The sequence below is a fragment of the Carettochelys insculpta genome, chromosome 30 (genome assembly GCF_033958435.1).
Source record: "Carettochelys insculpta isolate YL-2023 chromosome 30, ASM3395843v1, whole genome shotgun sequence".
Classification (NCBI taxonomy): Eukaryota; Metazoa; Chordata; order Testudines; family Carettochelyidae; genus Carettochelys; species Carettochelys insculpta.
Genome location: NC_134166.1, coordinates 5,591,769 through 5,616,247, shown reverse-complemented (window position 1 = coordinate 5,616,247; position 24,479 = coordinate 5,591,769). Strand labels below are relative to the sequence as shown.

General features: G+C 50.3%; 1 protein-coding gene across 1 annotated transcript in view; it reads right to left on the bottom strand.

Annotated features, from left to right (window-relative positions):
- Positions 1 to 670: 670 nt before the first annotated feature.
- The window catches only part of RNF115 (ring finger protein 115), a 60,347-nt gene continuing 36,538 nt past the window's right edge, over positions 671 to 24,479 (bottom strand). Inside the window, exons 7-9 of the mRNA XM_074980521.1 lie at positions 20,062 to 20,155; positions 16,346 to 16,461; positions 671 to 6,067 (exon numbers count right to left, since the gene is read on the bottom strand). Coding sequence (XP_074836622.1) covers positions 5,936 to 6,067; positions 16,346 to 16,461; positions 20,062 to 20,155 — 342 coding nt within the window. The 3' untranslated portion in view covers positions 671 to 5,935. The remainder of the gene's footprint in view (positions 6,068 to 16,345; positions 16,462 to 20,061; positions 20,156 to 24,479) is intronic.

The following is a 24,479-nucleotide window of genomic DNA, read 5'->3' as shown; positions in this document are numbered from 1 at the left end:
AACTGACTAGAAGGGCTCCCACAGCTGGGAGAATGTGTTTCAATTGGTGGTGCACATCCGCACATGCCTTGATGCACATAACATTTATTTTGCCCATGGATGGAAAAAAAATTGAGGGAAGCCTGTCTGTCAGGATTGCCCAACAGCTTGACCCTGGTAATACTGCTACAGAACTAAGTGAGCCAAGACACCAGTCTGCTCTCATAGCAATGCAAAGCTACAATAATTCAATCAACGTCAGCAGAGTAAGACCCGCTTTCAACCCTGTATCCAAGGATACAGTTTGGTCTTTTGTAGCTGCAAGACGCACCAGTTCTACCTCAGCTCACTCACAAGACAGAGAATTTAATCCCTTCAGCCTTTTGTGTCACCAATGGGAGGGTGGAGACAGAGCACAGCACTTAAAATAAAATCACTGAAATGCAGGAAAGGGTGGAACAATCAAAGCAGGTTTCTGTAAATACAAAAAAAAGTCGACAGGTGGATCTGCAGTCAGGTGAAATAGGAAGCAAAACATTGTGAAGGGGCCGCGCTCTCTCTCAGATAACACTCAAGCAGAGAGGCAATCGTTTCTCTTTCAGCAAATGCGACCACTCAAAACCTACAGGCGCTCTTGCCGCAGAAACCTAAGCAAACAAACAGTCATATGAAGAGCAGCGCTACCGCCCCTTGTAGATTTCTGCTGCGACACAACTGACACAGGTTAATTGTGGGAACTAACCAGGCAGATTTACAGAAGAGCTCCCTTCCCATGTAAGCATCCAAGCAAGTAGCAAGATTTTCAGTGGGACTTCATGTGTTGGGGGCTAAACATTTTAAAAATGTGGCCTCCTAGTCTGATCCCAGTCCAGGAGAGTCAAGCCTTAACTGAAGGCACTTAGCATATTGCTTGTGTTAGCTGTGACACAAGTGTGTGGCAGCAGATTGGGAAAAACACATGGGCAACTTGTCTTTGAAAGCCAGGGAAACATACACGTGAAAAGAATACTCCACAATATTAGGTTGTGTGGTCATCGGAAATCCACCTGTCTGATTTAATGTCCACCAGGATTAAGGTGTGGAAATAGAGCTGATGTGCAAAGGCAGGGTTTTATTTCTAGGTGAATGAGAAGCAGTAAACAATGTCTGGCAGGAGAGGTGAAAGACATAAGAAAACCTTCAGATACCATCTCGTTAGCTTGCAGGAGGTTAAACGACATCCACCTGTATGGATGGGGATTAATTTCTCTGAATGATTAAGGGTTTCAGCAATGACAGAGGCTGACGATCATGTCTAGAGGATATATTACTGGCACTGACATGCATCTGCAGGTGTTTATGCTTCAGGATACAGCCCCCTCAAGTGAGAGGTGAGGGCCCACAAGGCAACAGGAGATTTGGTGCAAAACCAACTGCAGCTTCCTGTGGCAGATATTAGTCACATCACTTGATGCATTTCTGGAAGGCACTCGGACGTTACAGAGTCGGGGGCGGTGTAAGAACACAGAGAACAGAACAGAACGGAACACAATCCACAGCATCAATTTCCTGCTGCTTCTTCCCACCACCAATATACTTTTAGACTGAAAGGTGCAAGCTGGAGGTTTATGCAACGCCCAGAACATCTGGGCCCCAACCTGGCTGGCTCCTTGTGTGTTAGCACAATCAACCAGTTTAATAATAAACCAAATGTTCCTCTTTTCTGTTACCTCCCAGAATGGAAGTTTATTCATTAAAGGCAATAACAATCTCCACAGAAACCCTCCTGTATCCAACCATTCTCTCCCCAACAATTTAAGCCCCAGTCACCCTAGAGTAAGAGTACCAGTACCAACTGCAGTTCTCCGAGCAGTGACACAGGGGCCATGTGCCTGAGACCTGCACCTCCCAGGTGCCCCTTCTGGAGTCCAGAGCACAAAGGGTGCAAGACAGCTCTCGAGCTCACATACATCACCATGGCTGCTATTCTCATCCTTCTAACAACTGGACAGGCACGGGCCTGCCCCAGCACATTGACTAGCACTGCTGCTGCAGTGCATAATGGCCATACAGGGTCTGACTAAAGGTCCATCCAGCCTAGTATCTTGTCTGCTGACAGTGGCCAATGCCAGGTGGCCCAGAGGAATGAACAGAACAGGGAATCATCCAGTGATCCCTGCTCTGTCATCTATCCCCAGCTTCTGACAAACAGAGGCCGGGGACACCCTCCCTGTCCATCCTGGCTAACAGCCACTGATGAATCCATCCTCCATGAACTTATCTACCTCTTTTTTGAACCCTGTTAAAGTTCACAACACAAATAAGTAAATATATTGAAAGACACACCCCCTAGAGCTAGGAGGGACCTTGGCAGGTCATCAAGTCCTCTCCCCTACCCTCCTGCCAGGAGCCAACACCATTCTTTTTTTCTTTTTGCCCTAGACCCCTAAATGGCCCCCTCAAAGATTGAGCTCATAACCCTAGGTGCAGCAGGCTAATGCTCAAACCACTGAGCTATCCCTCCCATCCTTCAGCAAGGAGCTCCAAAGGTTGACTCTTGAGTTTCGTGAAGAAATACTTCCTTTGGCTTGTTTTAACCCTGCTACCTATTAGTTTCATCGGGTGACCACCTCCCCCTACCCCAATTCTTGTGCTATGGGAACAAGTAGACAAATTTTCTTTATTTACTTTTCCCAACATCTGCTGTGACTTTATAGACCACGATCGTATCCCTCCCTCTCTTTGCACAAGAGGATTCTCTAAGTGGCCATGACAGTTCCCATTTCACCATCTCAGATCCCGCTGATGTCAAGGGGAAGGTCCCACTGACTTCTGCATGCTTTGGATCAGCCCTATTTATATTGCCAGGAAGAAAAACCCTCCTTGCCCAGCATGAGATTGCTTTTGTGGACAGTACAGAACCTTTTAACGTATGTTACGGACAGTGTGCTACCCCGGCTGAACTGAGAGGTAAAGCACTGGAATAAATTGCCAAGGGAGGCTGTGGAATCTCCCTCACTGGAGATATTTAAGAGCAGGTTAGACAAATGCCTGTCAGGGATATCTAGATGATGCTTGGTCCTGCTGTAAGGACAGGGACTCGACCTGATGCCCTCTCAAGATCCCTTCCAGTTCTAATAGTCTACAGAGATGTAACAGGAGAGACCCATGTTTGTCAAATTGGGAGGTTCTGACCCAAAGGGGAATTGCAGGGGGATCTTAAGACTATTTTAGGAAGGTCACAGTATTGCCTCAAGAGCTGGGCAACTGGAGAGCGGTTGGGTGGCAGTCCAGCTCTAAAGGCAGCACCCGTCAGCAGCAGTGTAAAAGTAAGGGTCATAATACCATACACATGTCTCTCTTCCTATTGAACTGCTGTTTTCAGAGCTGGTTGGCCAGAGGGGCAGCTGCTGACTAAAGGCCCAGCTCTGCAGGCAGCAGCGCAGACATTAAGGTGGTAATACCCTCCATCTCATCCTTCCTTCTGTACTGCTGCTGGCAGAAATGCTGCTTTCAAAGCTGGGCTTCCGGCCAGCAGCCACCATTCCCCAGCTGCCCAGCGCTGAGGGCAGCACCGGCAGCTCAGATTTAATGGTAGCAATATCGAGAACTGCGTACTATAATCTTGCAACCTGTACACAACATTTTGGGTCAGGAGCTCTCCCATTACACCACCATGACATTTCAGGTTTAAATATCTAAAACAATGAAATTTACCATTTTTAAAATCCTACGATCATGAAATTGACCAAAACAGACCCTGAATTTGGGAGGGGCCTAACTACCAAAGTAAAACAATTCCTTGCAGCCCGCCACCTCTTTCATTACAAATTAAGCCCTGAACAGAATACAAGCACCGTGGCAGAGTCCCTGCCACAAATTCCACCCTCACCTCCATCCTGCTCAAACTACGGGATGAAAGCTTCAGTGCCTCAAATCTCTGAGGAAATGCAGTTCACAAGGGTATTCCTGAGCCAGGCTGGACAACATTGTCCGCTGGGATGGCTCCGTTGGGCCCCGTGCCAGGGACACAGCTTTCTAACCAACACAATCAACAGGGAACATTATCCAATGTAGCCAAGTGGCCAAGCACCTCTCTTACTCAGAGCCTAGGTGCGTCAGTGCTGACATGTCAATGACTTTCAATAGGATGGGTCAAGATTTTCCACAGGGACTTGCTTCAATCATGGGGAGCAGAATTTGAGATGCCTGGAGGTGGCCCAGTTTTCAGAAAGTGCTAAGGATCCATTTCCTGAACAATCCAGCTCCTATAAAGTGCCTTCAAGTTGCCACTCAAAGCTGCTAGTGACCGTGGAAAACCTCAGCCACAAGCTCACAGGTCACTTTGGAAAACAAGACTTAGGTGCTTTTATGATTTTACCTTAAGGCTGGTATTGGCAATTCAGACTATGGGTCATTTTCTAAAGACCACAGGAATCTTTCCACAGACTTCTAACAGCCCTTAGCATAGGACCCCTTTGGATTAGCCCCATGTTCTTTAATAAGTCCCAACCAATGGTCCTGCTAATTTTTATCATCCATGGGCAGAATAAATTTTGTTATGTGCACTGAGGGGTGAAAAATGTGCACCACTACAGAAACACAGGCTGCTGGCTATGAGCACTCTGCTAACCTGCAAGGTAGCACCTGAAACTCTCCTGGGTGACCGCCCGAGCACACTTCTTACAGGGAACACTGGTCCCAACACTCCTACCTATTTTGTCTTATTCTTTTAGTGCCGTTCAAAATCCCTCCCCGACCGTGAAAGCAGCCCCAACAATCCTCTCAACGTCGAATCTTCTTTAGAAAGGCCTTTATTTGACGTTATAGCAAACGAAACACTAGTTTAAATCGAGTGTACCTGGTACACCATTACAGCAATGAAGTGGCAACAATTTGAGACGCGACCTACCCTCTCCTTTCCTCCTTCCTCTGGGCCGATCCACTGACTGAACACTGCCACTGGCGGGTTAGTGGGCATTCTATGCTCAAACATGATTTGGATGCTAAAAACAAGAGCTAAACATGGATGAAATATTACAGAAGTGACAAATAAAAGTAATGATGTCGGTCTAGGAGAGTTAAGATTTCTTGTTAAACACTGAAGAATCAGCCATTAAAATGGTTGTGCACAGTTAAGGCTGTTTACCTGAAGGATGCCTTAAAGTGGTCCAAGGATACAAGCCAGTTAAGAATCCTGTCTCGGTGGGATTAAAAAAAAATTCCTAACAACCCACTTTGGACAAACTTGGGACTATCGGCACATGGATAAGGGCTAGAAAAACCAGGTCGTAAGACAAGAAAACTGTTCTGTGCAGGCCTGCACCCCAGTATTCTGGGGGACTCCCCAGCTCCTAGCTCCAAAATCACTCCCCACAAAAAAAAGACATGGGCAAGACATTTTGATCTGAAAAGACTCTTCATCCCGTTTTAGGAAGTCTCATTCCCACCCCCCTTGAGTAACCTACAACAGTGTATATTTCACTGGCATTTAAGAGATCTGATCAAACACATTACCAAGAGGGAGAATTCCTGCCCCCAACCCCAAACCTCTCCCTGGCATTTATCTAGGAACACAGGAGGCAGGAGAGATAAGTGGGGAGTCCACCTGAATGGTGAAAGTTGCACGACAGAGCACAGGACCCCAGGGCACCTGTAGAGATGGGAACACTTCCCCTTCCTCACCCACTTTGAAAGAACCACATTGCTTAAGGTTTCACAAGTATAAAAATCAACTCAATCACTCAAAGACTCTGAATTCAGGACTAAAGAGGCAATTCTGATGGAGAGGCAATTCGCTCAGAGATGCTAGTTTAAGTTTTGGAAAGGGACAGTACTCACTGCAGTAATATCACAGGGGGATCCCTCCCCGGCCCTGTATTTCCTGCTACTCTTCTTTTTGTTGGTTTTAATTATAATACAATTTACAACGGTAGTAAGAATACTACGGCCAAAGCCCCTGGGAAGCTCTCAAGCTTCAGAAAGTCCACCGGTCGTGTAACTGGCTTTCACTGCTAAAGCTGTTACTCGCTGAGGCCTCCGGGTTCTGTGTTTGCCGAGTGGAATCCTCGCCGTTTAAGCTCTTCCTGCAGACCGGACACGTGTCGTGCTGAAATGGAAACAGGAGGGGCCAGTGAAAGCCTATCCCCAGCACCTTGGTAACCAGTTAGCAACAGATTATACAGCAATTTGCCATCCCACCAGCATTTTACAGGGAGTCCCTGGGAGGAATTCCCTTTGCCTTCCACCAAAATGCTGCCACTTCTGGGCTAGCGCACGGCAGCTGAGACAGCAGTGCCGCGCGATGTTACAATGAGGTTGGCAGGATTTGATTTAAAATGGATAACGGCTGATCAATGTTAATTTCAAGTGACTCATTCACGTACGTGAAAAAATACCCAGTTAGCACACCTGCCAGGGTCCCTTGCCACCAGCCCTGCAAGGAGCTCTCTACAGCACTGCCATGGGTGTGAACAAGCAGCTTGGTGACATCAGAAGGGCAGCGCTCTCCCCAAGCTGCCTAAGGGCTGGTGAGGGCAGAGCAGAAACCCCAGGCCAGGTCTGCATGCAGGACAATACACATCCAGATGCAAGCAGGAGGCAGCCCTACAGCTGCCTGGCTCCTGTGGACATGCAGGGCCCCTCTGCAGCTGCGCTGTCAGGTCCCCCAGTTCTCACTTACCAGCCAGACGGTGGATCTCTGCTCTATCCTACCAGGGTATCCCAGCATCTTAGGCCTCAGGGTTCCAATGTCACCAGCCTGTAGGTGTATGGGGAGCTCTCTGCAACTCCATTGTTACAGCCCCGCTCACCTCGCTCACCAGCTGGGAAAGTGGGAGCCGACACAGGGCGGGGTCTGTTCGGCAGCAGGGTGGCCTCCCCCATGGGCAGGGAGGAGGGGGAAGTCATCATTTTCTCTACAGTCCCTGAGACGGTCGGGGATATCGGCTCTGCCAGGTCAGGAAGTCTGCAGCCTCCCCAGCACCTTGTACCCTGGATCTTGAGTCCCTTGGCCCCACCATCACTGCTGCCCTAGAGCTCTGATACCCTGATCCCATTCCCAAAGTGATCGCAATAAAAAGCTTAAAGGAAAACAAGAAAAAAGCGGGCAAATTAGAAAAAAAAATTAATCAAATTCTTCCAACTTTAATTACTCACGAGTTTAAAAAACGGGGAAAAGACCTTAGCAGCCAGTTGATGGGTGGGTGGAGTGGAGGGAATTTACACTGATGACTTGTGTGCAGTGCAAGGGAGGAAAAGCGCTGTGTAAGAGCTCAGGGCTCCAACTGATACACACATGGAACGGGGTGACCAGCGCTCCCTGTAAGCTGAATGCTTGGGCAGCTGCCCAGGGGAAAGTAAGGTGCTGCTCAGCTGATTAGCAGAGCACCACAGCACCGTGGGTTTCCATGGTAGCGCACCTCTTCACTTGCCTTGGTGCACATAAAACGATGGAAAGAATTGGAGGGAAGACTGGTAGTGACCCAAAGCAGAGCAGAGTGGGGAGATCACAGGCGCTGTCTTGTGAGCACTGCAGTTGAGCCTGCATGAACAGGAGCAATCAGGGTCTTATCCGAAAGGCACTGCAAAGAGCAAAGGTGCCCTGACCAATATGCTGGGGCAAGGTTTCAACACTGATTCAGAGGGAAAATCCTCCCCTGTTAAGCAAAGCAGCTCATTTCAGCTGAGTGTCTTCCAACCCTGCCTAGCTCAGCTCTGCTGCGATCACAACCCACCACAGCAGTGCTGCCAGTGGCTTGGCAAATGAAATGTTAATGGTTAACCATTAGAGAGCGTCATCTTTGTTTGCTATTTTGATAATCCATTACAAAGGGACTGATTGATGCAGCTGAAATTAATCAGTGACTTGGCAGAAATGTGGTTTTAAGGTCACGGCACCTTTTTTCAAGGCAGACAGTGCGTAATGCTACTGTAATCAGGTGCTTTTACCACTGAGCTCCGTAAGGAAGACGACAAGAGCAACAATGGAATGTTGATATTTCATGGGAAAATGTTAGCTACCAACACAGCATTTGAGGTGCTCTTTGACTGGGGCTTTAAGCCCTTAAATGGAAAAACTGAGCCTGATGCCAGTCTGTGACACAGCCACATTAGCAAGGAAGGTTAAAGGCACTAGCCTTGGACTCAGCAGGTTCAGTTCTCCATTCGTGGTGTGACTTTAGGCGAGTGCATTAGGGTGTTGTAAAGTTAAATCCATTCCAGACTGAGATGCTCGGATGTTACAGCAGGCAGGCCCCGAGCACAACAGAGACACTGATCATACAAAGAAGAGTTGAGTATTTCACAGATCACTCTACGGCCAAATGGTGGTGACACTTTGCATCCCTAACACATAACTTAAACGGCTTCAGAGCTCAGTGTGGGGAGTGATAAGAAAATTGGAGAAGGAACCAGTTAAAGGACAGGCTACAATGCGTCTTTCTGAGAGGCAAACTGCCAGTCAAGCTGGAGAGAGGTTATTACTGGAGCTCCCCACAGAAAGAAAGGTTACTCACCGTAGTAACGGTGGTTCTTCGAGATGTGTCCCCGTGGGTGCTCCACATTAGGTGTCGGGCTCGCCCGGCGCCGCAGATCGGATCTTCCAAGCAGTTTCTGCCGGACCGCACATGCGCCGGTGCGCGCTGCTCCCCCGCGCGCTCCCGGCCATGTGCGCGATCCGGTCCCCGCCAGTTCCTTGACCAACCGCCTCGGATGCTCCTGCAAAACACTAAACAGAGATCCGGAGCGGGGAGGATGGGCGGGTAGTGGAGCACCCACGGGGACACATCTCGAAGAACCACCGTTACTACGGTGAGTAACCTTTCTTTCTTCTTCGAGTGTCCCCGTGGGTGCTCCACATTAGGTGACTACCCAGCAGTAACCCAAGATAGGAGGTGGGTAATCGGATTATGTGCAGCTTGTCCCCGAGAGGACCGCTGCCAAGAGACGGGTATCCTCTTGGAATACCCTGTGAAGGGCGTAATGTTTGGCGAAGGTGTCACAGGATGACCAGGTCGCCACTCTGCAAATGTCTTTTAGCGCAACGCCCTTGAAAAAAGGCTGTTGATGCTGCCACCGCCCTAGTGGAATGAGCCCTGGGCGTGGCCAGTAAAGGAGTCTTTTTGAGTTTGTAGCACATTTTTATGCAAGATACGATGTGCTTAGAGATTCTCTGCGAAGAGAGACATTCTCCTTTTGATTTGGGAGCGATAGAGACTAGGAGCCTATCCGTTCTCCGGAAGGACTTGGTCCTGTCCATATAGAAAGCTAGCGCCTGCTCACGTCCAGGAGGTGTAGGCGCACCTCTTTGTTAGAGTTATGAGGCTTTGGATAAACAAGGGTAAACAATAGGTTCGTTAGTATGAAACTCAGAAAGAAACTTTAGGAACAAAGGCTGGATGCAGCCGTATGGTTACCGCCTCCTTGGAAAAACAGCGCAGGGCGGCGTTGCCATAACTGCCTCAAGCTCGCTCACCCTGCGAGCTGACGTGATTGCGAGAAGAAAGGTCGTCTTCATCATAAGGAGGCGGAGGGAAACCGTGGCCAAAGGCTCAAACGGTGGTCCCCTTTTCGCATTAAGCACCAGGTCCGAGTTCCACAGAGGTGGAAGCGGTTTCTGAGGGGGGTATAGGCTTACCAGCCCTTTGAAGAACCTGGTAACCATGGGATGGGCGAACACCGTGTGCCCTTCCTCTTCGTGTCTGAACACCAAAATGGCGGCCAGGTGGACCTGAAACGAGGATAGCGAGAGTCCTCCTCTCTTGAGGTCCAGTAAATACTCTAATATCACAGCCATAGGCACCGAAAGGGGGCTAGCTGTTTGGTAGAACACCATGCCGTAAAGCGAGTCCATTTCTGCTTGAAGGTCTTCCTGGTGGAAGTCCTCCTGCTACTTTCTAGGACTTGCTGCACTTCCTCCGTACATGTGCTCTCTAGGGAGCTGAGCCATGGATTAACCACGTTTGTAGTCGCAGGCTTTGGGGGTGCGGATGCACTATGGACCCCTGGGCTTGCGTGAGCAGATCCCGCGCCACCGGAGGGGACATCGGTGGCCGGTCCGACATGCGCAGGAATAGGGGGAACCATTGCTGTCGATCCCACGTTGGGACTATCGGGATCATTCAGGTTCCTTCCCTCCTGGCTTTCTGCAACACTTTGTGGATGAGCACTGTGGGAGGGAAAGCGTAAAGCAGGGGGCCCCTCCATGAGATCGCGAAGGCATCCCTCAGGGACCCCCGTCCCAGTCCTGCCCTGGAGCAGAATCGTGGGCACTTCTTGTTGTGCTGAGTAGCAAACAGGGTCTATCTGGGGAAAAACCCCATGCGTGGAAAAATCGGTTGCAGCAGATCGGGACGGATCTGCCACTCGTGCGTGAGTGCGAAACGCCTGCTCAGCTGGTCTGCCTTCACATTGCGAGCGCCTGGTAAGTACGAGGCTTTCAAGGTTACATTGTTGGCGATGCAGCAGTTCCACAACCGGACTGCTTCTACACATAAGGCACGGGACCGAGCTCCTCCTTGCCGATTTATATAAAACATGGTGGAGGTATCGTCTGTACTGATCCCGACTACCTTGCCTTTCAGTTGGTCTCGAAAGTGTCTGCAGGCTTTGAACACTGCTTTGAGCTCCAGTATATTTGTGTGCAGTGACTGCTCCATAGAGGACCACAGCCCTTGCGTCACCTCTTCGCCCATGTGTGCTCCCCACCCTATGAGGGGGGCATCTGTAGTAAGAAAAACCAATACGTGTGGTTGGTGGAAGGGTACCCTTGTTAGCAGGTTCTCGGGGTTTACCCACCATTGCAGGGATTTGCGCACCTCCGTTGTGGGCGACGCCATCCTGTGAACAGTGTGTGCTGCCGGTTTGTATACGCTCGCCAGCCAATGCTGCATGCTGCGCATGTGTAACCTGGCGTTCTGTTCTACGAAACGTTGCTGCTGCCATGTGGCCCAGCGGCTGTAAGCACGTCAGAACCGGCACCATAGGGCTGAAGGTGAAGCCTTGCGCGAGGGAGCCGATGGCCCGAAAGCGAGTCTCTGGTAGATACGCCCTCGCTGTAATAGAATTTATGCGTGCCCCTACGAACTCTATGTCCTGTGTGGGGTCTGTCTTTGATTTTGTCAGATTGATAAGCAGGCCGAGCGAAGAGAACGTGCCTGCTGTGACACATATTATGCGTAGTACCTCCTCCTTTGAGGCCCTTTTGAGTAGGCAGTCATTCAGATACTGGAATATAAATACCCCCTGTCTGTGCAGGTAGGCTGACACCACTGCCAAGGTCTTGGTGAAGACTCTGGGGGCTGAGGAGAGCCCAAACGGTAGGACCTTGTAAGTAGAGGGCTGCGAACCAATCTCCATCGTCTAGTGCCGTAAGGATGGAGGCGTTTGTGATCATCCGAAAACGTTGCTTGCGCAGGTACCGGTGAGGCCTCGAAAATCTAAGATGGACCTCCCCGTGAGGAAGTACCTCGAGTAGAACCCTCTCCCTTGCAGTTGCTCCGGCACTCTTTCCACTGCCCCTACGAGCATGAGATGGTCTACCTCCTGCTTGAGCCTCGCTACATGGGAGGTCTCCTGGAGGTGGGGCCCCGGGTGGAGGTCATGGCGGTGGGAGCAACTGGGAGGGGATGGCGTACCCCGTGGCTATGATCTCCAGCACCCATGTGTCTGTGGTGATCCTTTGCCACTGGTTATAAAATGGTCGGATGATGGCCTTGAGCACTGGTTTCGTGCCCTCTGGAAGCGAGTCCATGAGGGAGGTCAACCTAATGTGGTTGTTGAAATTATGGTTCGCTAGATGCGCTGCGTAATTTGCCATTGGCAACAGTAGCGTGGAGGAGGAGTAGACCTTTCTGCCCAACAGCTCTAGCTTTTTGGCATGTTTGTTTATTCCCCCACGTTGCGACGACTCCACCACCAAAGAATTTGGTTGTGGGTGGCTGAACAGGAACTCCATGCCCTTCGTGGGCACGAAGTATTTTTTTTTTTTTTTTTTTCGCTCTTTTGTGGACAGGCGGAATAGTCGCAGGAGTCTGCCATATCATAGTGGCAGACTCCAAGATTGCGTCATCAGCGGTATTGCTATTTTGGAGGAGGCCGGAGGTCTCAGATTTTTGAGGAGCTTATGGTGTTGCTCTTGCACCTTTGCTGTCTGGAAGCCTTGCGTGAAGGCCACCCTCGTAAAACAGCTCTTGGAACTGTTTGAGATCGTCCAGAGGATGGACGCCCCCCGGGGCCATAGCCTCATCCGGGGAGGAAAGCGAGGAACCGCTGGGGTACGTCTTTCTGGACCCTTCCGGTTCCTGCTGATGATGGTACACCCTCTCACTAGAGGTGTGCGAGGAAAAATCTCGGGGTTCCATAACCAGTCCCCCCTGAGATGCTTAAGTCTCTGTCCCCGGTCACAATTGCCCTCGGGGGTACGAGATCGTTCGTAGGGATCTTTCCCTAGTAGATTGCCGATGGTGTCTATGCCCTGCGTGGTAGGGGCGACCACGGCAGTATAAGCACTGGTCTTGGGAAGGTGACCTAGACCACTCCCTTGGTGCATACCCTTTGCGTCTGGGGGAGGGAGACCGTCGAGACCCTGGAGAGAGCGACTTTGCCTAATAGTCCAGCGGTTCAAATCCCAGGAAGGGTGGAGGTGGTCCCAGCCAGGGTGAGGCTGGTTGCAGAAATGGAGAAGGGGGCTCCGGGTAGGCCAAGGGGGGGGGGGACCCCTGCCTTCTAGTTGGAGTCTGCAACATAGCGGAGGGCTGTGAGAAAGCAACTACACAGCCCTGTGCGGAGAGGGGCTGCAATGCCTCCTCTTGTGTGCAGTCTTCCCCCTCCCTTGAGGAGGTAACTCCGCCCCTGACATACAGGGGATCCCGGCCCCGTCCGCACCGAGCTCGGCACACTCGAAGTCGGTGCCGCATGTGCGGTGTCCTTCGGTGCCGGCAGGCTGCGTGCCTGCGCGCTCTGCACCGCCGGTTTTCCGGGGGTCGGTGGTACCGGCGCTTGTTTAGCCGCCGCCCTGCCTGCGGTGCGGGGCGGCTGGCTGATTATCGAAGGGTGAGCCGCTTGCACGTGGCTCTCCGTGCCGCCGCCGATCAGCTGTTGCTGCAGCTGGGGGCTGCTCGCTCCTCCCGTCCCGCTCGTTGTTGCTGCCGGCAGGGATCGGGCTGGGGGGCATACAGGGCATTCCGGCGTCCGCACCAAGCTCGGCACGCTCAAGGGCGGTGCCGCACGTGCGGTGTCCTCCAGTGCCGGCAGGCTACGTGCCTGCGCGCTCTGCACCGCCGGTTCCCCAGGGGTCGGTGCCGCTGCCCGCGGTGCCACTGGTACCAGCGCTTGTTTAGCCGCCGCCCTGTCTGCGGTGCGGGGCGGCTGGCTGATTATCGGAGGCTGAGCTGCTTCCACGTGGCTCTCCGTGCCGCCGCCGATCAGCTGTTGCTGCGGCTGGCGGCTGCTCGCTCCTCCCGTCCCGCTCGCTGTTGCTGCCGGCAGGGATCGGGCTGGGGAGCATACAGGGGATTCCGGCCCCGTCCACACCGAGCTCGGCACGCTCGAGGGCGATGCCGCATGTGCGGTGTCCTCCGGTGCCGGCAGGCTGCGTGCCTGCGCGCTCTGTACCGCCGGTTCCCCGGGGGTCGGTGCCGCTGCCTGCGGTGCGGGGCGGCTGGCTGAGTATTGGAGGCTGAGCCGTTTCCACGTGGCTCTCCGTGCCGCCGCCGATCAGCTGTTGCTGCGGCTGGGGGCTGCTTGCTCCTCCCGTCCCGCTCGCTGTTGCTGCCGGCAGGGATCGGGCTGGAGATACTTTCCTCCGTTTCTGCGCTGATGGAGTGAGGGAGGCAGCTTTCCTTTTAAGGGCCCCGGAGGGTCCCTCCTGCTGCGGCCGCTCCGGCGCTTCTGGCTGGAGGGCCTTATCAAGAAGCAGCATTTTTTTTTTTCTTTTTTTTTTTAAAGCCTGAAGAGGACATTGTTGGTGAGTCTTTGAGTTTTTAAGTGGGTACTTAGCACCTTCTTTGTGCCGTTTTCCCCGTCCGATGGCCTGCCTTAGCAGGAGGGCTGATAGCCCTAGCTCCTGGCCTCAGGCGCTTGTTACTGGGACTGGCTGAGCTGTCCCTCTCCTAGCTTGTTCGTCGTTGTTTTTTTTTTTTTTTTTTTACAAAATAACAACCGGCTCCTAAGTGCCTGAAAAAAACTTTAAGAAAAAACAGATAAAGTCGTTGAATACACTACTTGGCCTTAGCCTAGTTGGATTCTGTCTGCAGCCGACGGCGGTTAAGAGGAACTGGCGGGGACCGGATCGCGCACATGGCCGGGAGCGCACGGGGGAGCGGCGCGCACCGGCGCATGCGCGGTCCGGCAGAAACTGCTTGGAAGATCCGATCTGCGGCGCCGGGCGAGCCCGACACCTAATGTGGAGCACCCATGGGGACACTCGAAGAAGAATGAGGAGCTTTGGAACAGAGCAGAACACGAACCACTGGACGTTCAAATCAAGAGAAGAAAGTGTGGATGGTTAGGCCACACACAGAAAACCATCAACCAGCATAGTCCACCAAGCTCTCCAATGGAGTTTGCAAGGAAAATGCAAAGATCTGCTGAGATTGAAGGACAACAACTGGGGTACTCCTGGGGTCAGCTAGGAGTTTTGTCCCAAGACATAATGAAGTGCAGGCGGCTTGTAGATGACCTATGCTCCACCCAGAGTACAAGGGTGTAAGTCAAAGTAAGTCCAAGTCCTCACAGATCAGCTTGGAGGCCTATCGGATTTAAAAGTTTTATTACTGACCTCAGCTCAAAGAGTCAGGATGGGCTAATAAAACCTGCAGAGGAGGAGGAGGAGGAGGACCACGCAAGATGATCTGGACAACTTTGTAAACTGGAGTCAACAGAAAGTGGGTGAAATGTAATGGGCAAAGTCATGCACTTAGGGACTAGCTACGAGATTGTTTGCTATAGGCTGAGGACAGATCAGTTGGAAGAAGGTAGAGGAAGAGAAAGACCTAAGTGTAATGGTTGATCACAGAATGACTCTGAGCCACCAGCATGACACGGCTGTAAAACAGGTCCTAGGATGCATCAGAACTATCGCCAGTAGAGACCGGGAAGTGTTAGTATCGTTAAAGAAGACATTGATGAGCTGTCATCTGAGATGCTGTGTGTAATTCCAGTCCCCCTCGCCACCAACGAACATGTGCAGAGATGGACTACTGGGATGATCTGAAAGTGGAAAAGCTACCTCATGAGGGAAGACTCAAAGAGCTTCATCTGCACAATCTGACCAAACAAAGGCTGAGGGAAGAGCTTTGCTCTCTATGAATCCATCAGCAGACTAAACACCCAGAAGGAGAGGAGTTATTGACATCAAAGGCCCTTGTTGGCACAAGAATATGTAGATACAAAACCAGGCATGGGTAAGTTCAGACAAAGGTTTCTAACCATCTGAGGAGTGAAGTTTTGAGACAGACTTCCAGAAGATGCAAACTACCCAACTGCCTTCAAGCCTGAGCTTGATGCATTTATGGAGTGAGGGGGGATGAGCTGGCCACCTACAACGGCATGTAGAGGGGATCTGCGACTGCTAAGAGCAAATATCTCCATCAGCTGGTGCTGGGACACAAGACAGGGAGAACTCTGAGTTACTTCAGTAACTCAACCAGCGGAACAGGGTTTGTTACAGGAGCAGGTGGGTGATGTGCAGAAAGTCATATAGGATGATCATAACGGTCCCTTTAGACCTTCAAGTCTCCGAGGTCAAGTCTCTCCATTGGGCTGGTGGTGAAACTGAGGCACAGAGGTGCAGGGACAAAACTCTGCTCACAAAGAAACTCAGGCCCAAGCCAGGCTTCTTTATGCAGTAACTTCTCAGGGTTGGATTAGAGGTGGGGGAGGCAGAGATACTCTCTGCAGTAGGCAGACACTGGGCTGCCATGCAGACTCCCCCCACTCTCTGCCTCTGGATGCCCAAGAGTGGGGAAAGAAACTTATTTCTTCCCTGACTTCAGCTCAGGATGATAGCAAGTGTGGGGAAGTTTTCAAGTGGACACTTTCTACTAGGACAGAGACTCCAGCTTGTTTAACATGTAACCATCAGCCATAAGATGACACAAGTCGATCTGCCACTCGCATCAGCAGGATCTGAGCTGGGGACTTATTTGAGATAAAAGCATCCCAAACGCATTGGTGGTATCTCCAAGCCTCCTCTGTTCTTCAGCTGGAAGCACAGCTTCAAAATGGACACGTTTCAAAGGCTGCACGCGGAATAGGATTGTGCCCTGAAATGAATGCATGGGTAGTGTGTTCACTGCACTACGCACACCAGTTTCTCAAGACTGAGGCAGGAGACAGCCAGGAGCAGTCAACATTAACACAGCGGTTCTCGCACATGCGCACTTACCAGTTCTAACCATGGCACGATGCAGCTGCTGTGGAAGAAGTGATTGCACGGTAACTGTCGAACCTGCTCTGCTACTGTATAGTCTTCTTTACACACCGGGCACTCCAAACCCATATCTGCAGGACAGCACACAAGGGATGGGTTAGTATGGTGGACACAGCAGAGACCTTGATCCACACTAGATCTAGTTACAAACACGCAAAGCCTTAACAAAACTGGGGGCTCAAGAGCCACTGTCACCCACTGATCCCAAAACCCTTTCTCCCAGAGGGATGCAGACACAAGGAGCTGAGGTGGGGAACAGTTATCAGGAGTTCAAGAGGTGCAAGGCTGAGTTAGCAGAGGCGAGGAAATGAAGGCGTATGGATTTGGTTAGGTCTCTTGTGCTTAGCACAATTTTATGCACAGAGTGCCCTACCCAGCTGAAAGGTACCCGACGAGAATTCATCACTCAACCCGGATATCCTCCACTAACAGAGATTAAATGCAGCTGGGGTGATTCAGCACAGGAACGGGGAGAAGAAAGATTCTACGCAGAGGGAGGAGGGGACTAGGGAAGCAGGTCTGAGCTGGATCATGATTTCTGTGTGAAGTTACACACGTGTGTCAGTGTTTGGTGATCCAAGCCGTGGGCTGGTAGAGATCTCATTCTAAAATGCCTTTGCCGTTATCTTAGTGATGGTTTTATGACTTTGGGTAGTCAATTCTCAATTTTTTTTTTGTTAGTATAATTTCTTTTATAGTTACTAAGTTTCTGGAAGGCTGGACTTCAACACATACACGGGAAGGGAGAAAACCCAGTTATTTTAATAGCTTACAGACCAGCTTAGATTTGATGTTAGAGCCGCAACGGACTTTTTTTTTTTTTTTTTTTTTTATAAACATAGTTAATGCCCTGGAAAGCACTATTAAAGACCTTCCAATGTAGGCCCTTGGGGACTAAACTGCCTATAGCAAGAGCTAATGTTTCCCAGGCTGGACACAAAAAGACAAATGATAATGAAAATCAAATTAAAGGGCATTTTACGTGTCTACTAAACTTTTTTGTATGGAACAGAGAGAAACACACCGTGGCTAACTCCACCCTTGTGGGAAGACTGACAAAGTCAGGGCTGATCTTTCGGAGTTTGATTTTGCACGCCTGGTAGAGATGCGCGAAATCCAACTGTCTGGGGTCAGCAGTTGACCCTTCTACTCCTCACTATGGGGAGGAGCAAGGAAGGTCATCAGGAGAAATCGGGTCAACCTCCCTCTGTGTGAACGGCCAGGTAAGTCAATTGCAGATAAGTCAATTCTAGCTACACAGCTAGAATTGTGTATCTGCAATTGACTTACCTGCCTAGTGTAGAAGGCGGCAAAGACAAGAACTTGGGGTCACCCAATGAAACACACACACGGAAGTAGTTCTTCACCCAACACAAATCAACCTGTGGAATTCGCCACCAGGGGACGTTGTGAAAGCTGAAACTATAACAGGGTTCAAAAAAAAAGTGGGAGGGTGGGAGTGGCGGGGTGGGGGAGGGAAGATATGTTGCTGGAGGATAGGTCCATTGATGGCTATTAGCCAGGATGGGAGGGATGCAATGCCATACTGCTCTGAGTGCCCCTGGCATCTGTTTGCCAGAACCTGGATGCGGATGATGGGGGATGTATCACTCTACAACTGCCTGTTCTGTTCATTCCCTGTGGGACACCTGGCACTGGTCGCTGTTGAAAGACCTGCTCCTGGGCTAGGGGGACCATTGACCTCACCCATCCAGCCATTCTTATTTTCATTCTTCAATGCTGCCATAGTTAGGATTAGTGACTCTTCCTCCGCAGGAAAGAGCACACTGGCTGCGCAGCACTCCCAATTTGGACATAGACCTGCTCTCCCATCACACCACTCGTGCTGCACTGACACGGCAACTCCAGCACCAATGCGCATTTCCTAGCTCCTGTCCTCTGCCAGCAGAGACACCGAACCCACACCAGTAATTTCCTACCTCAGCTGCCTGGCAGCACAACAGAAGTTCAGCTAGCTCACAGACACAGGGCCAACTCCGCAGCTGCTTTGCATGAGACAATACAATATAGGAGACAGACATATACACACACACACACACCTCCTCACTCTCCACAAAGGAGAAGCAAACGCGTGCATATAAAAAGATCCAGAAAAAAAAACAGATACCATGGAAACAGACTTTTTAAATTAAGCAGCGTGGTTTTGAACAGTTTTAGTTTTGGGGAAACACAGTAGCTTGCGGGGGGAGAGGAGGGGGCTGGCCTCGTGGGAGGGAAGTATCCTGACTGCATCGTAGGACATGTCTATAAGAGAAGATCGCCATGCCACAGACAACCTTCTGGACACGTGTGTTAAGACATGGCAAAAATCCATCTCTCTGGGCTTGGCCATCCACCCTGGCACTCTATTGCGTGGAGTAAGGGATGCTGGCGCAAGTCTGAAGAGCCCTGATCTACACTAGGGCAGAAAGGTGTTTCTGATATGTCGATTCTAGCTATGCTAATGGCATAGCTGGAACTGTGTATCTGGGATTGACTTTGTTGCCTAATGTAGATCTGTCTAGCCTTAGTGTGTTTGCAGAAGTGTGTGGCTCACAAGCAAACCCTCTTGCTGAGCTAACTGTGAAACCAGAAGCACCCATGAAACAACCAGAATCCTTTGCTATCAGGTCTGCCAAAGGACCATGTGATCTTCACATCCACATATTAAAGATGATTTAGAACAGTTCAGCAGGAATTTGTTCAGAGCTGTATTTACCAGCCAGAGCTGAGAACAGAGAAGGGACTTGCAACCCCCAGCCCCCTCGCATTGGACAGCGACCCACAGAACACACACAAACGGGGAGTTAAAAGCAAAGCAGCAAACGCGCCAATCAGCAAAAGGCGTGTTTCTGGCGACTGGAAAAATGCATCGTATCATGTGCACTGTGAATGCCACGTTGTCAGTCCAAAGCCTTGATTTCACCAGCCAGTGTCTGCTACTTATTCAGCTCAGCCCATTGTAACTTTTGCAAGGCAACTGGGACCAAGGATCAAAGCAGGCCGGCCTCCAGAATCAGGGGAGCCCAAGTGGTGAGCAACACTGGGCAGCAAAACCTCCAGGGCTAAAAAAAATCACACACACCTCCTCCGCTGCAGTGGAGCAGTTCATCTAGATCAGTGGATCCCAACCTTTTCACTCGTGCAGATCCCAGTTCCACCCCCAGCCATTCGCAGACCCGCAGCCGCCCCTACAAACCGGTCACGGGCCCCTACGGCCCATTCTAGCCGCTCTGTACACTTCATTGCATGAAAAAGGAAACCACAACACAGAGCTTGACAGCCATTCACGACATGATTGGAAGAGATTTATTTACAAATTATGGTAACGCTGCAATTTATTTAAAACTTTCTTTTTTTTTTTTTATCATATTTTTTTCCCCACAGACCCCCTACAATACTCTCGCAGACCCCCAGGGATCCGCGGACCCCAGGTTGGGAACCACTGAGCTAGACGGTGGAGCAGGTGTTGCAGGGTACACAACACTGCTGAAAGGGTGGTAGCAGGCACTTGGGGGAGGCCAAGAGACTAATCATTAGCAGAGAGAGCAGGGAAGCTTAAGGGAGAAGCCTTTGGAGCCTCTGGACGACACTAGTGGTAGGAGACATGCAGCAGGATGACAACCATTATCAGAGAGAGGAGGAAAGAGCAGATATTGGATTTAACCCACCAACTTGCTCCTGAGTTACTGTCACTGTTGGAAGAGAGGTGATCTTCTCTTTGTCCGCTGGGGGCGGGCCTGTGTTTTCCAACTGGCCTAAGAGCTGTAAGGGGGTGAAAATACATCATAGTTTAGCAACACAACACAGCCTGGGCTTGCAGACCACCTCTGTTGGAGCTGTGCCCCAACACTGCTCCGCCAGGTTAACCAGGAGCTGCACCAGACTTAAGGCTATTCCTCAGCTACAGGAGAGGGAGGCTTTCAGGTGGCTTCTCCAATTTAATGGAAGCAAGTAGCTGCCCCCAGCACAAACTGCAGAGGAGAAGGCTCTCTCACCACAGCTGGATGAGCAGGGAGGGGAGGAAAAGAAAACCCAAGGGGCAGGCTGGAACAAATGGAGGCATACATAGAACTGAATGGGAGAAAAGGTGATGTCTCAGGGCTGGAGAAAGTCACTGTGCTGGTTGGCGGGTATAAAAGGCTACGCAGCAGAGTTCTGTACGTGCTAGGTCTTGGGCAGGCCACAAAGAGAGATCACAAGAGGTCCCATTCTAGCCCAGTAATGACACAACAATAAAATGACTGGTGTGATTACCCTCCCCTCCCCAAAGTCCCCTCTAATCTTTTTTCCACCCACATGCAGAATAAATTTTATGTGCACTGAGGCCTGTGCAGATGCGCCCCACCAACAGAAACACATGGTGCCAGATGTGGGCACTCTGCTAATCAGCTGGGTGGCATTTGACTCTCTCCTGGATGGCCTCCCAAGCGCAACAATTACAGGGAACATACCTGCCCCCCTCTGCACGCCCCCCCCTGCCCCCCGCCCCAAGACATGAGATGCAGGCATAGCCAGGAGGTGCTACATGTCCAAACAGAAACCAGACTGCTGCTTGTGAGATAGAGGGCTGGGGACATCAGCAAATAGGCCCTGATGACCATAAGGAGACCCTCACCATGCCCTCTCCCCCGGACGGGTGGGATGGGGGCTGACTGGAGAAAGCTCTGGGGAAGGAGAGCGAGATGTGTGTGAGATACAGTTTGCAGAGCCGTGGCTAGTTGCGAATGATGACAGATGGCCTGCAAGCCATGCTCGTGAGTTGCCTGTGTGGTAACAGCAGCAAGATTGGCTGTTGCAAAATGTTCTGGTTGCTCATCCTTCCCAAGACAGGGAAGCCAGCACCCTCCCGAGGTCTGGCTCTGCTCCCTGGCAAGCCCCGTCTGTTCCCTTCTTAGCAAAATAAGAGTTTGCAAGATGGTAATCGGGAAAGGAACCGACTCTGGGCTCCTCAAGCTAAGAGGCAGAGGTTCTGGACAGCAGAAAGCAATTGATAATTCATAGCTTCCAAGGCTTTTGTAGCACTATGAACATAAAAGCCGAACCTGCAGAAAAGGTATCAGGGACTCCGGCAGACAGCTGAAATCTTGAAGCCAGACCGCTTTTTTTGTTATACGGAACCTAACGTGACCGGGATCGGAGCGTTACAGTTGTACAAACAAATGGTAAGAAGATAGTTTGCCTTTTGTTGGTGTGTGTGGGGAACTTACAATGTTCCTGCGGGTAGCAACACAGCAAGAAATTAGCTCTTGTGAAAAGCAAGGAGATGAAATACTACCAAGTTTGCTTTCACAGGTAGCCCTCAAAGAGCCTCCAATAATTAGCAGTGAAGTAATTAAGCCTCATTCCCACAGGGAGGTATAGATCCCAGTTCTATACCGGGGAAAGCAAGGCATAGAAAGAAGATTCATCCAAGGTGCATCAGCCAGTCAGCAGCAGACCTGTGAAGCCAGTATCCTGATGCAGCCGCTCCACCCTCAGTGCTAAGAGCTGTGACAAGGTGGGGATTGTGGGGAGTTTAATCCCCTTGTTATATTGCATGTGTCCTGTAGTAACCGCGTGGACGTGCCTCAGTTTCCTTTGGCACTGCACCAAATTCCTAGCCAGTGATGGGCATTTCCATGCAACAGCTTTGCTCAGGTACACAATAGCCATACCATTTGTAACCTGAGCGTGGGAGGGGGTGCAGCAAAGTGACACCTTTTGCCTGGGGAAGCAAGACAAGGGCATGGGCCTGGCTAGTAGAGGTGGGAAAAGTTACTTGAGTAAAGGTGCGGCTGCTTTGGGGCCTCCCCAGAAAACTACTTGAGTAAAAGTACACGTGTGTGTGCGCGCGCGTGCGCGCACACCACATCAAGATTGTATTCAAGTATCCAGAAGTGAAAGCTGCTGCACTTTTATTCAAGTAACTTTTTGGGTATGTTTTCCCACTTCTGCTGGCTGGTTTGGTTTTGGACCAGGCTGCTGGAGTGAGGGAGCCTCTGCTGGCTTGGGAGGCAGGGGGAGGTCCAGGGTCTTGGCTCTAGCCCTCTCCCCAAGATGGATTATATCGATGGCTTCTGGTTTCTGCGCTGGGATGTGTGTTCTACACTGTGTCCCTGTCAACTAATAAACCTTCTGTTCTCCCTGCTGGCTCAGAATCACATCTGCCTGCAGATGGGGGTGAGAGGCCCATGGCCCTGACATCTACCCATCCACCTTTTTGAGTAGAGATGAAGCAAAAACTATCATAACCAGCTCTACTCCACCCTCTGAGCGTTCTCAACTATCACTAAAAATAGCTTAAAGGGATTAGCAGCCTCATTGATTCGTAATCAGGAACCCCTCGTGCCACGACATTTGGGGTAATAACAGAGATGAGTCACAGCAAAACCACAAGAGTTGCACTAAATTACCAGATGCAACTCTAACAAGACATGTTCTCAAAGCAGGTACTGAGGTGAGCTGATGGTTGTGGATCAGCTGCTCCCAAAAATCATTAGTCTCAAAAATGATCCGAGGGCTGGAATTAATGCCTGGCAGTGAGTCACTTAAAGAAACTGTTTAATTTATCAACGATCAAGAGAGCACTTACTGATGGAGTTTAAGGACCTACATGGGCACAAGATGCTAAAGGACTCTAGTGGGGACAGGTGTAACAAGATCCAGTGCCAGACAAATTCACGTTAGCAATAAGACCTAAATTTTTAACAGTGAGTGTAATGAACCAATGGCATAAACCATCAAGGAAAGTGGCGGATTTTCCATCTTTTGACATCTTCAAATGATAACCAGATGCCTTTCTGAAAGAGATGTTTTACTCAGACACGTAACTGGGCTCCATGCAGGGGTAACAAAGAAATTTTATACACCATATGCTACACAGAAAGTCAAAACGAGATGATCTAATCATGAAATCATAGATGTGTAGTGTTGAAGGAATATCAAGGAGTCATCAAGTCCAGCCTCCCTTGATGATGCAGAACCATTCTGACAGGAGTTTGTCCAACCTGTTCTTCAAAACCTCCAACAATGGGGATTCTGCAACCTCCCTGGCAAGCCTGTTCCAGAGCCTAGCTCCCTTTAGAGGCAGAAAACTCTTCCTAATGTCTAACCTAAATCTCCCTTGCTGTACATTAAAAACATTGCTGCAGCTTCTGTCTTCAGCAGACGTGGAGAACAATTAGTCAGAGTCCTTGTTATAAAACAGCCTGTAGAGTATTTGAAGAGACTTACCCAGTCCTCCCTGCAGTCCTCTTCTCTCAATCCTAAATATGCCCTTTTTCTTTTCTAAACCTTTGATCATTTTTGTCCCTTTCCTCCAGACTCTCTCTAATTTGTCCACATCTTTCCAGACGCGTGGCACCCACAATTGGACAGAGTAATACAGATGATCCCTCACCAATACAGAGTAGAGCAGGGTTTAGTTTACAGAAGAGAAGACTTAGAGGTGATTTAATAGCAGCCTTCAACTTCCTGAAGGGGAGCTCTAAAAAGGAGGGTGAGAAACTGTTCTCAGTGGTGTCAGATGGCAGAACAAAGGAGTAATGGTCAGAAGTTGAAGAGGGAGAGCTGTAGGTTAGATACTAGGAAAAACTACTTCACCAGGCGGGTGGTGAAGCATTGGAATGCGTTGCCTAGAGAGGTGGTGGATTCTCCATCCCTTGAGGTTTTTAAGTCCTGGCTGGACAAGGTCCTGGCTGGGATGACTTAGTAGGGGTTGATCCTGCTTGAAGCAGGGGGCTGGACTAGATGACCTCCTGAGGTCCCTTCCAGCCCTGTGATTCTGTAATTACCTCCAGTGTCTTACAGACAATATTTTTGTTAATAAACCCAAGAGTGATATTAACCTTTTAACCAACAGCATCACCAATTATCAGAGGGGCAGCCGTGTTAGTCTGCATCTGCAAAAACACAAGAAGTCTTGTGGCACCTTGTAGACTAACAGTCTTTGCCCACGAAAGCTTATGCTCCAAAAATCTGTTAAGTCTATAAGGTGCCACAGAACTTCTTGCTGTTTTTGCATCACACTAGTGACTCATATTCAATGTATGATTCGTTATAACCCCCAGATCCTTTTCAGCTGCCTGACCCCCTTGCCAGTTACCCC